The 12583-nt window shown below is 34.9% G+C and overlaps 1 protein-coding gene across 1 annotated transcript; it reads right to left on the bottom strand.

Moving 5' to 3' along the window:
* Positions 1 to 2505: 2505 nt before the first annotated feature.
* LOC110795497 (probable glutathione S-transferase) lies at positions 2506 to 10307 on the bottom strand. The gene is made up of 2 exons (XM_022000512.2): positions 9989 to 10307; positions 2506 to 2844 (listed from the first exon to the last, which is right to left on the bottom strand). Exons 1-2 carry the CDS (start codon positions 10295 to 10297, stop codon positions 2506 to 2508), a joined length of 648 nt encoding a protein of 215 aa, XP_021856204.2. The 5' UTR covers positions 10298 to 10307.
* Positions 10308 to 12583: the final 2276 nt, after the last annotated feature.

Here is a 12583-nt window from a genome sequence, read left to right as displayed (position 1 = left end):
TTAATTAAACTAGAATCCTAATAGAATTCTTATTTAATTAATTCATCCTTTTAGGTTTAGGAATTTAATCATTAGTCGAAACCTGATAGCTTTAGGATTCGTATAGCACACCAACACACACACGCACGCACAGCAGCCCACGAGGGGCGCCATGCGCGCGCGCGTAGCCCGCGAGCTCGCAGCCCATTGCCACGAGGCCCACACGCTGCCGCAGCGTTGGCGCGCGCTGGGCCTGCCTTGCGGTGGGCCTGGCGCAGCCTTGGCTGGTGCGTTGTGGCGCGCTGGCTTGTTGGGCGATGGCCCGGCTTCGTGCTGGGCCTTCGTCTGGCAGGCCTCGTCCGATGCTAATTCGTACGATACGCTTCCGATTAATTTCCCGATTCCGGAATTCATTTCCGATACGAACAATATTTAATATTTCCGATTCCGGAATTAATTTCCGTTTCGAACAAATATTTAATATTTCCGTTTCCGGAATTATTTTCCGATTCCGATAATATTTCCGATTCCGGCAATATTTCCGATTCCGGCAATATTTCCATTTCTGATAATATTTTCCGATACGTACCATGTTTCCGTTTCCGGCAACATCTACGACTTGGATAATATTTATATTTCCGATACGATCCATATTTCCGTTTCCGGCAATATCATCGTTTCCGGAGCATTCATTTCTTGCCTGTGACGATCTCAGCTCCCACTGAAACCAAGATCCGTCGATTCCGAATCTCCATAGATGGAGTATTTAATGCCATTAAATACTTGATCCGTTTACGTACTATTTGTGTGACCCTACGGGTTCAGTCAAGAGTAAGCTGTGGATTAATATCATTAATTCCACTTGAACTGAAGCGGCCTCTAGCTAGGCATTCAGCTCACTTGATCTCACTGAATTATTAACTTGTTAATTAATACTGAACCGCACTTATTAGACTTAACATAGAATGCATACTTGGACCAAGGGCATTATTTCCTTCAGTCTCCCACTTGTCCTTAGGGACAAGTGTGCATTTCCTAATTCCTTTGTCGCTCGATGCTTGCTCTTGAACATAAGGTAAGAGTTGTCATCCTTATTATGTCCAGAGGTGTTCCTCGGTTTCAGAGTTCAACTGATCAAATAGACAGATAATCATAGCCTATGATTCATCCGAGCACGGCCATGCATTTCACAGTTTCTAGCTCTCCGAGTGGCCTTGTACAACTTTTAAGCATCTCATCCCGATTTATGGGAGGACAATCCCAATCTTGCGATCTGAGAACCGTTAAATAAAAAGGAGAAATAGCAAAGTCAAAGTGGTTAGTTTTCTGAGAACCGTGACGCACCTCTCAAGGGTGCGTCGTAATGTATCTTTTCGATGATTTAATTGCTTTCCTCGCCCTTTTTATGAACTGTTAAACTAACTAAATCTGATTGTTCTATCACGCCTAACAAATATAATATTTTTGGGAAATTGGATTATCATGCTAGGTCCCTTAATGCTATTTAAATCAGATAATCACGATCGATCTAGTATTATATGTTGCATATTGCTAAAATCAACTCAGATTAGTTTAATAGTTAACACATGTCCCTTCAATTATTTATGCTGAGCTAGTAAGGATATCCTGCCTCTGGAGTTATCGACGAGCGAAGTACTCCTCTCGGTAGTTACAGTCCCCCGAACCCTCAATCTCTACCTTGCGGGTGTATGTTGAGAGATCCCCACACCAGGGATCACAAGGGAACCTACGGCCGTCGTGGTCAAACATAATTGCACTCCCTTTATGTCACGATAACCGGGTTTTGTCAGTTTTTCTCATTGTTGTTAAAAATTGAATGGCGACTCCTATATTACTAGTCAATTGGGTGTATACTCACAGGAAATCCAATTATACTTGATTGAATAAAAAGAGGTGTCACACCCACGAGGGACGAGGTCACGCATTAGCCTCGTGCTTTTTCGACCCACTCACACTATCACCCATTGATTTTAGGATACAGCCCCTTCGAGCTTATATGTGATTAATATATCTTCTCTTGTATGTACTTGTATATGACCCGGTTAGTTTATCTAAATAATTTATAGTCCCTAGCTGTAAAATAAACTTCAGATCCTCGCGGTAGTCCCAGCGGCGGAGCCACCATTTTGTCACCCAAATAGTTCCAATCCACATTGACGAGGTCCCACATCACATTTAGTTAGAATAAGGCAATAAGCAGTCAACTAATTCACAACATCAGTTTAGCAATAACAACAAATTTTATTTTATTGAAATAGAAGCATTCTACTTGTTTAAGATATTTAATACCTTGGTGCTTAGCCAACAGAATTAGTATAAGAACATATGAGACAAATGTATAGATGATAGGGAGACAAAGTGCAACGATGTAGACAAATTCGTAGGTCTTATTTGGATATCACCCTCCAAAATCTGTAGTAAAATCTGTAGTCCTGCAATCTGCTTAATTACCACTTAAAGATATGACAAGTTCTTAAATACTCACTAATAACCTTGGCATTCATGTTAATGAGCAAATCGAGTTTGGTAGAATTCTCGCAATTTCTCCTTATCGGGCAAGTTCTGTTTGATAATACTACAGCCCAAGAGTTTTTCAGACCAAATGCAAATGAGTTGATACTTCTCCTTGGTAAGAATATTCTTGGCAGTAAATTCTTGCATACACGGAATCCAGAAAGCTACCACTAACGCAACTATATCCAGAAATCCAATGTTGTTTCCCCCGAAGAACTTTTTTTCTTTGATCTCATTTTCCACAACTTTGAAAAGTTGTTCTAGCTCTGTTATTGCCTTTTCACTTTCTTCTCCGGTACTCAGGAGTGCAGTTCTTGCTGAAGGCATTAGCTGAAAAAATATTGTCAATTTTTTTTTAATATCTATCAACATAAATGAAAGATAAATGTGGACTAGAAATGGTTTTTTTACAATTGAAATTGGTCACCAAATTGGTTTCTATTGCTAGTGAATAGAACAACAACAACCAATGAAGTTTTGGTCCATTGGTAAAGATTGGGGGCATGTGTAGGATGACCCACAAAGTCGTAGCTCTCTTCCCTCGTTTGTAACTGGTATATACACGCGATGCGTTTGTAACTGGATTATTTTGAGAAGGTAACCCCTAAAGTTTGGATTATTCTAAAATAATCCAAAGTTGGGATTATTTTTAGAAGATGTGTGAAAGTTGGGATTATTTATGTCAATTTATCCTTTTCTTTATATAATTGCACTTTCTTAATTTACACTCCCTCCGTCCCTTAATACTCGCCCCGGTTTGATCGGCATAACGTTTTAGGCAATTTAATTAACTTATTCATTTATTAGTTGGTATTTGATAGTGGGGTACTTTTTAGTATATAAAAAATGTGTCAAATAAAGGGATGGGGGTGGGTGGGTTGAATGTTTTTTAAGAAAGTAGAAATATATGTAGGTCCATGGTAATTGAGAGAAATGATATAATAATAGTAAAAGTATGTCATTTATAGAAACGGAACGAGTATTGAGGAACGACTTTATAAGGAAAGTGGAGCGAGTATTAAGGGATAGAGAGAGTAAATAACAGGTACAACTCATATGGGGAAAACTAAAAGATTATTTACCGTAATGACCTCATGAGTTCTCTTATAGAATAGAGAGAGAGATGTACACTACTTTTATTACTTATTTTCACCGGAAAAAAAATACTTACATCCAAAAAAGAACATCTGCAAGAAACGGGGCAGGTGCCAATTAAATAGGTTGTTCGAATATCTGTCTTTTATACTCCCTCTATCCCGAAATACTTTAACCGATTTGACCGACACAAAGTTTAATACAAAGTAATTGACTTATTATTTAATTAGATGGTAGTTGATAGTGGAATATTTTTAGTATAGATAAGGATATGTGTCATCTTTTTAAAGGGGTAAGGGGTAGGGGGAGGGTTCATGCCTTCATGGGACCACACAATGACATGTGAACGGGGTAGTTGATATAATATTAATAAAAGTTTACCATTTATAGAAACGGTAGGACGGCTTTATAAGAAAAGCGGTGCAATTATTCCGGGATGGGGGAGTACTCTACTAGCTTTGACGTTTGTGCGACACACAAGTTTCGTTTTATTTTATACTTTTACTATTATGTTATATATAAGTAATATTATATTTGATTTACAATTTAAATTATGGTGTTTGTTAGTAAGTACTACAAATTACCTCCGTTTTAAAATGATTTTTACACTTTCCGTTTTAGTCTGTTTCATAATGTTTTTACACTTTGCTTTATTCTATTTTTTTACTTTAAAATTTACTATCTTATGATTCTTACCCTACAATATTTGCAACTTTCTACTTATTTTCTCTTACTTTATTCATTTTTTCTTATACTCACCCACCTTTTTACCCATCTACCATATTTTATCCATATTTTATTATATTTTCCCATCTTTTTACACATTTTTTTACTTTGTCTTAATTTTTGTACAAATAGTAACCGTAAAGATCATTTTAAAATGGAGGAAGTACGAGTTTTTACATGTTTATTGAACTATGACTTCCAAAGTTTTAAAAATTAGATATAGTACGTAATGTTTGGTAGTTTTATTGTGTCTTACTTTTTCTGTCTTCTATTTCCTCTTCTTGTAGATGAATAATGAGTTATAACTTTTTACTATTTGTCTTATATATATTTTGATAGAGTCACGTCCCACTTCATTCATAACTATATCAACTAGAAAGACAAAAGTATATTCAACAAAATTGTTATTTAATTAATAACTCCTTTAAATTTATAAAAATAGCGATAAGTAATTGATAAATTGTAATTATATAAATCTAATATATATATAAAGGAGGCATATTTGCTGAAATATTAGAGCTTGGCGTAGGATTAGTAATGCTTTCGGCCAATGAAAAAGAAGATTTCTAATTTATTTTTGAATTGAAAAATTCAAGTGCCACGTATATAATTAAGTAGATGCCACGTGGATATATATCTAAGTTTTAATAATAATAATAATAAAAACTTAGATCTAACCTAAACGTATTAGATAAACGTATACTCCTATTTGATGGGTAGAGTCCAAAAAAAAATTAGTCCTAATAATCCTATTCAAAATCAATTCCAATTAGTGATGAAGATTGCCAACAAACGTATACTCTTATTTGATGGGTAGAGTCCAAAAAAAAATATAGTCCTAAGAGCATCTTTAATGGTTAGCTAATATCATTGTAGCTTGGTATGCCACATCAATTTTTCAAGCAACAACATTTTCTAGCTATAACATGCTCTAATGGTTAGCAAGTAGCTTGATTTTTGTTTAACTTCTTTTTTTTAATTTTTGTATTCTATTCTTACGTTTACATTCCTAATAATTAGGAAAAAAAAGTTGTTTTTTTCCAAAGCTAATTAGCTTGGTAGAGCTAATTTGCTTTGTCTAGCTAATTTAACAAAATTGCTCCAATGGTTTAGCTACTTGCTTGAAAGTTTTGGAAATTGCAAGCAAGTCCCTAAATGCAACCATTGGAGTTGCTCTAATAATCCTATGCAAAATCAATTATTTATATATATATATATAAAGGGGAGTTTTTTGGAGAGATTTTGGAGTGCCAAATAGGATGGCCATGTCATTAAGTGTAATTTAAAATAAATATTAGATACAAATAAAAATGAAAAATAACTTTTGAGATAGTTTATTATCCGTTTACAAATCTGAGTCCAACAAACAAAAAGATAAATTTTGTAAAATAAAAAACAGATAAAAGTTTGCAAATTAACAAAATCATAAGAAATTATCATACTCTAGGTTTAATATGTAGTATTTTAGTATGAGTAAATCTTTCAATTATTAAACACATTTCAGTGTTGTTTAACATCAAGAGTAGTCTTTTAAACTTTACGGGTTTTAACATTGAGAACTCAACTCAACAAAAAATTCTATTATTTTTTTGCATCAAAAATTTAGTATCATCCAATTACAAAAATTATAGGATGAAAATTTCACGAAATGTATAACGTATTTGTTTTTTTGTTGTTGTCGAAGAAGGGAGGCAAAGCCATTTGTGGTTAAAAAGCTGACATCAAAGATAAATATCCCCGTCCCGGTCTCCCTCTCAATGAAAAATAAATAAAAGATTTAATATGAAAAATGCAAAAATATAAAGATTAAATCATGTTGTAAATTTAATTAGATGTCTAGCTTAAGCCTTCTATATCCTGTTACGCGGAGTATTTATTGTTCTTGAATATATAAAAGAAACCATCATTATCGTATCATTTGAATTGCAATTTTCTAAATACAAACCTTATGATTGAATAATATTTATACACGGAGTATATAGAATAGTGAGGATCGGCTTTTTCAACATTGGTTTAATGAATAATATGACATTGAATGCTAAAGTTAAAGTTATATGAATTGTAGATAATACGTTGTTTGATAAAATCCCGAGATATCATATGTAGTAATTCAGATTTTTTTAATAAAATCCCGTGCATCGTACGGACATCAAAACTAGTTGTAATTATATAAAACCAAATCTACGCATTGGAAATTTCTCATCGTCTCCAACAACCCTAACACATATATTTGGAAATACGTTGTCATTATCATTTTGTAACTAACAATAAGGAATTTATCCTTAAGATTGTGTGTAGACTTTCCTCTCGCTCAATTTTGGTCGAAAGTGTTGGATGAATTTGGCAATTGAGGTATGAAAATAATCACTCCACAATTACAGAATAACAGTATAACAGTATAGGTTATTAAGAAATCTTTAAAACCCATAAAGTACATAGTAGAAACACTAAAGAAACGCATACCTCTTCGGCAATGAGAACCACACAATTACAGATTGAACTACTTTGTTTGCGGAGGTTAAGCACACCAATCAGGTAATAAACGCTATTTTTTATGCACGGGGCCGGGTCAGGTTTCACTTCAAAACAACATGGCAATAGTAAATTTTCTCATCATTGATAAACTTTTTAAAACTGTAAATTGAGATTGTTTAATCTCATTACACATAAACTGTGGATATGTGCTCGAGCTCTTATTGCATAAAATTTTTACGGAGTATCTTATTAACAATTTTATCAATTGGCAAATTAATATCACATGTAAACCACCATGCATATTTATATAACTTTAACTTTTAATGTTGCGTAAACTTTCTAAGAATTAAATATTAATTATTTCGGGTATGAAACGATGTCATGACGAAGGCATGAGCGTTCTTGGTGTCTAGAATTCTGGCTAGATAAACTCCGTGCCCTCAGGGGGTCTACGATGAGGATCCTCCGACGCCCAAGTCAGTACAGTTGATGTATAATTGAGTGTATTTTGGGGAGAGAGCGAGAGAGTGAATAGGAAATTTTCTCTTAGGTTAGAGAATGGCCCCATTTTACCTTGCCCCATGAGAGCCATAAATAGTGGGCATGTTGGGCCTTTGGGGCCTTTTAAGCCTCTTCAGTGGTATTTTGCTTGAATGGGTCCCTGTTAAGGATAATGTAGAGGATAGAATATCATATGAGATAGAGTTATGTTATATGATATGAGATAGAGATTTATAGGACTTAGAAATCCTACGAAGTGTAGGACATCTAGTTTGTAATATAAATAGAGGCGTATGCCCACAAATAATATGAGCCAAACCAAATATATTCTCCATATTTTAGCATGGTATCAGAGCCTAGGAGATCCTAGGGACCGTCTACACGATTTTTTACCTGCCGGTGGGTTAGAAAAATAAACCCACCGGCGAGATTCGTAGTTAATATAATAATTCCGCTACAAATAATTGGTAGAAGATGAGGTTGGTGTTGGAGAAAAGACTCGTACTTGGAATCGCGTCCAATTCGAGTATTGATTTGAGTTTGGTTTTGCTTCGAAAAACCAATGAAGATCTGAGAGCTTGGTTTTGCTCCGAAAAACCATTGACGGATTGAGCATGATTTTGCTCAAGAGAGGCCGAAGGCGTTCCCGTTATATTGAGATAATTGGTGAGTCCGAAAAGAAGGGCGATCTCATCAAGAGAACAAAAAAGTGCAGGTTCAAAAAGAATGGCGTTCTTGCTCGAATTTTTTTTAAAATTGAAGTCGGCATCATTGAGTTGTGCATATCGACTTCAAAAAAAAAGACGAAGAAGTTCCAGTTCTTCCGATTGATCTGGTACTAACGTAGAAAATATTACGTTTTCAATCGCAACGTTCGTGAAACTGCCGTTACGATTGCGGAAGGGTGTTAAGGATAACGTAGAGGATAGAATATCATATGAGATAGAGTTATTTTATATGATATGAGATAAAGGTTTATAGGACTTAGCAATCCTACGAAGTATAGGACATCTATTTTGTAATATAAATAGAGGCGTATGTCCACAAATAATATGAGACAAACCAAATATATTCTCCATATTTTAGCACTAACACAACGCTTTTCGCAACTGTGAAGTTCCTAATAATACTAAGAGACCAAAAATTTGAGACAAATGGTCTCTTACACTAATGGGAGGCCTATCATTTCGTTAAGTTCTACGGAGTACGGGATATTTAGAATTTAACCACTAAGAGTCCGATTGTATGAGAAACCTGATATCTTACCTTGACTTATTAATTCATTCCCCTGCTACTTGAAAGTGTTGAAATAAATATCAATTAGAATTTTTATAAAATTTTGTCTCCAACATAATATAAACTTAAAAGGTCGATATTGAAATGAATTAGTAACTTAAGTTTTTTTTAAAGAAAATTAATAACTTAAGTTTTAGTTCCCCTAAAAAAAACTCAAGTTTCAGTTGCCAAAAGAAAAAAAATTATTCGGTAATATTTTTTTTTTACTCTAATATCGTACCCCTGCTCAAATTGCCTAGATCTGCCACTGCCATCACTGACTTAATCTTACAATTTTTTAACGGGCATTTATTTTAGTTTAATTGAATCGAAAATTACTGAAATCCCCAAATTGATTTAACAAGATTACTTGTTTGAAATTCAAGAGTTGTGATTTGAAATAATGGCAACATCTATAAATTTTAGGAATATTTGTCATAAAGGACCTTTTATAATCCAAAAATTGTGACAAAGGACCTTTTAAAAAAAAAGTTGTGAGATAGGACCAAAATCATGTTTTTTTGTCGTGAATAGGGACCAAACCCATTTTCCGACGGTCAAACCCAGTTTTCCGGCGTTGACTATTACGTGCACGGCACGTGACCCCATTTAACGATTTTTTTCAGGTTTTCCCTTCAAGACTCCCCCTTTTCCCCTTAAACTCAGTGACTTAAGAAAAAAAATCTCTCTCCTCGATGCCGTTTCTTCTTCGCCATTTTCCTCCTCCATTTTTTCTTGAATTCGTTCTTTGTAGTTTAAATAAATAAAATTTGCGAAATCCCCTTTGATTATCGTGGCATTTCGTACAAGATAATAGTGAAAGCCCCAATTTTTTTGCTCCAATTTCTCCAATTTGTAAAAACTTTAAATTAGGGTTCATAAGTTAATTAATTTTTGAGCAGCTTCTTTATTTGCCAATGGAATTGAGAATGTGCAAATAGCTTCTGCTTGTGTTTTGGAGAACCTTTCTTCAGAATCCAAAACTTGGACCAAAAAAGCTTGAGCTTCTCTCAAATGGAGGAAGAAAATGGCGAAACTTTTTTTTTTAAAGGTTACTGAGTTAGTTAAGGGGAATAAGAAGGGAATTTCTTGGAGGAAAGAGATTTTTTTAAAAAAAATCGTTAACTAGGGTCACGTGCCGTTCACGTGACAGTCTACGCCGGAAAACTGGGTTTGACCGCCGGAAAAGCGGCCTTGGTCCCTATTCACAACAAAAAAAATGATTTGGGTCCTGTCTGACAACTTTTTTTTTAAAAGGTCCTTTGTCACAATTTTTGGATTATAAAAGCTCCTTTATGACAAAAATTCCTAAATTTTATGCAGCAATTGAAAAAATAATCATTAGCTTAAAAGAGAAACATATTACAAAAAATATTGTTAAAAAAAAAAAAAAAAAACATACATTGTCATCAATAAAGTTAGCCCAAAAACGAGCTTGAGCTCTCTCATAAGGGTCTTTGGGGAAGATGGGATCGGCCTTCCAAGTTTCATCGATGTACTCCATAATTATCAGCGATTCAGCCACCGCCTTTTCATTATGAACTAGAACTGGTATCTTCTTGTAAATAGGGTTGTACTTTAGCAGCTCTTCACTCTTATTTTGTAGATCTTCCTCCACAAATTCATACTCAACTCCCTTCCATTTTAGTGCTATTTCCACTCTCCCACTGTACGGACTTGCCCAAACCCCAAATACTTTCACCTTTTTCATATTGCTTCTAGTTGTGCTGTTGTGATCTACGGAGTAGTCATCTAGTGTTATTATATATACTCTGAACTTCGATTCAGTGCGCATGTCGTGTACGTACATTTTAAAACTTCTCGTTTAATACGTGGAGTGTTAAACTCCACCCCATTATTACTCACCTCGTCATCCGTCGTATATAATTACTAAGATATCCCGACTAAGCAGAAAATTCTAAACCTGACCCAACTTATGAAGCACGGAAATGTCTACGGTAATAAATACCGGGACAGATATGGGAACGGAAAACAACAAATCAATTTTTCAAGAAACGGGTACGACAAGGTTACAGGAAAAAAATAGAATTGAAATTAATTATTTCATTTTAATAATAACACAAAATTTAATATGTACACTAAGTTTCATAAAAATAATTAATACACGTATTATATATGGAGTAGCATTTAAATATACAAGTTAATAAGAAGGAAAATTTGTCAAATACAACCCCATAAAATTCATTCTTTACGGGTTACAACCACAAAATTTTATTTTTGTTAATTACAACCCAAAATTTAATCCCCACTTCAAATTACAACCCCGGATCGGATACCAGCTAACGCTGTCGGGAAATAATGTCATTATTATTAATTTAAATAAAATATAAGCAAATTTTTTTTTTAAAAAAAATACTCCATTGATTTCTATCTTTTTGCCACAAATCAGACCCATTTCTTTCCTCTTCTCTCTCCTTTTGTGTTCATCCAACTGCAACAAATGGTTCATCCACCCACGACAAAAAGTTAAAGGGAAAATAAAACAAGAACATTCAATCTTCATCATCATCAAACATCACACATCATCATCATAATCATAATCATAATCATCATTATCTTCTTCACCATCATTTTCTCTCTCCCATGTCTATGAACCCTAATTCATCTATAAATAAAGCAAGAAATCAGCCTAACTCATATACAATTCAATTACAAAATCACCTCCTCAGTCAAATTAATACACACAAAATCAATTAAAAATTCACACTTTTGAGCTGTGCCACCACCTCGAACCAAGCTTCGTCACTGCACTGCATCTCAATTTGCACATTTCTATATCCGCCCAGATTTTCATGATTGTTACCATAAAACTCCAATTCTTCGAAACCAATCAACCAAGATAAATTTCTACTCCGTATAGTTCTTCTCTCTCTAAAACTACAATTAACTCCCTAAACCCTCATTCTAATAATTAGCACTTGAAAGTCTCTGATTTTATATTCATTTGATAAGAATATGGGTAGATTAATATCTTAATTTTCAATGAAAGCTTTAGATTTATGAGTTCGAGGCTCTTGATTTTAATAGGAACATTGTAATTGGTGCTATACTTGCTTGAATGTTCAAAATTTTTTATGGGTTTCTTAAATTCGATAAGTTTTGTGAAGGTATTGAGATTATGGGATCTGACCACTTGTTGATTTTGGTTAACTATGAACTATGTAGCTCAATTTGGTCGAAGGGTTTTGCTTCCCCATTTTTGCGCTTTGCGTCGCGAGCCTATTGTAATTGAAATTTAGATAGTGGTGATGAGTTGATGACTTATGATAATGATGGCAAAGGGTATAGCCCTATTGAGAAATTGCCAGGGAATTCTGAGAAAGTTCAGATTTTGATCCGGGTTTGGATAGAGCAAGTAAAGAGGATGATGACGATAGCCAATTTAGAATAACTGTGATCGATCTCGAGCAGGAATTTGCCCAATGATGATGTACAAATTTTTAAAAACGACGGTCTGACTTGTCAGACCAAACAAACCATGGGTTTCGCGGGTCAAAAACATGGGTATGGGTCATAAATTTCAGATCACATATAACTATATTTTCATCCCATTTTAAAACCCTAATTCATTTTCTCTCTCCTCACAATCTCTCTGGCTCTCTGCCCCTCTCTCTCCTCCTCTGCCTCTCTCTCTCCTCCATTTTCGCCGGCCTCTTTTCGCCGGCATTAACGCCACAACGAAGGTGAAGGTGCAGCGGCGGATTTCGTGCTCGGTTGTTCCTCTCCGGCGTGAGATCTGTCTTCGTCTCTTCAATCTCGCCTCCCTCAAACTCTCCGCCTCTCCTCGAATGGACGCCGCCGTCCGTAACTCGTCGCCGCTCTCAAGGTAAAACTTCCATCTCTCTCTCTCTCCTTCATTCTCCTTCGTCTCCTCCATCTGAGTTTTAGGTTTTTGAGTTTTTTGTTGATTTTACATTTAGGTATTTCGATTTTGTTTTTGTTTAGGGTTTCGCGGAGGATTTGGTAACATCAACAA

The sequence above is a fragment of the Spinacia oleracea genome, chromosome 1 (assembly GCF_020520425.1).
Source record: "Spinacia oleracea cultivar Varoflay chromosome 1, BTI_SOV_V1, whole genome shotgun sequence".
In the NCBI taxonomy this organism is placed as follows: Eukaryota; Viridiplantae; Streptophyta; class Magnoliopsida; order Caryophyllales; family Amaranthaceae; genus Spinacia; species Spinacia oleracea.
This window is presented reverse-complemented; position numbering and strand designations above follow the sequence as displayed.

Bases quoted from the DNA above. Each gene is read 5' to 3' on its own strand.
- LOC110795497 (XM_022000512.2), bottom strand. From the start codon at position 10,297: ATGAAAAAGGTGAAAGTATTTGGGGTTTGGGCAAGTCCGTACAGTGGG. The intron at 2,845-9,988 runs GTATGTTTTTTT...ATATTTTTTCAG, and splicing joins CTAACTTTATTGATGACAAT to CTAATGCCTTCAGCAAGAAC.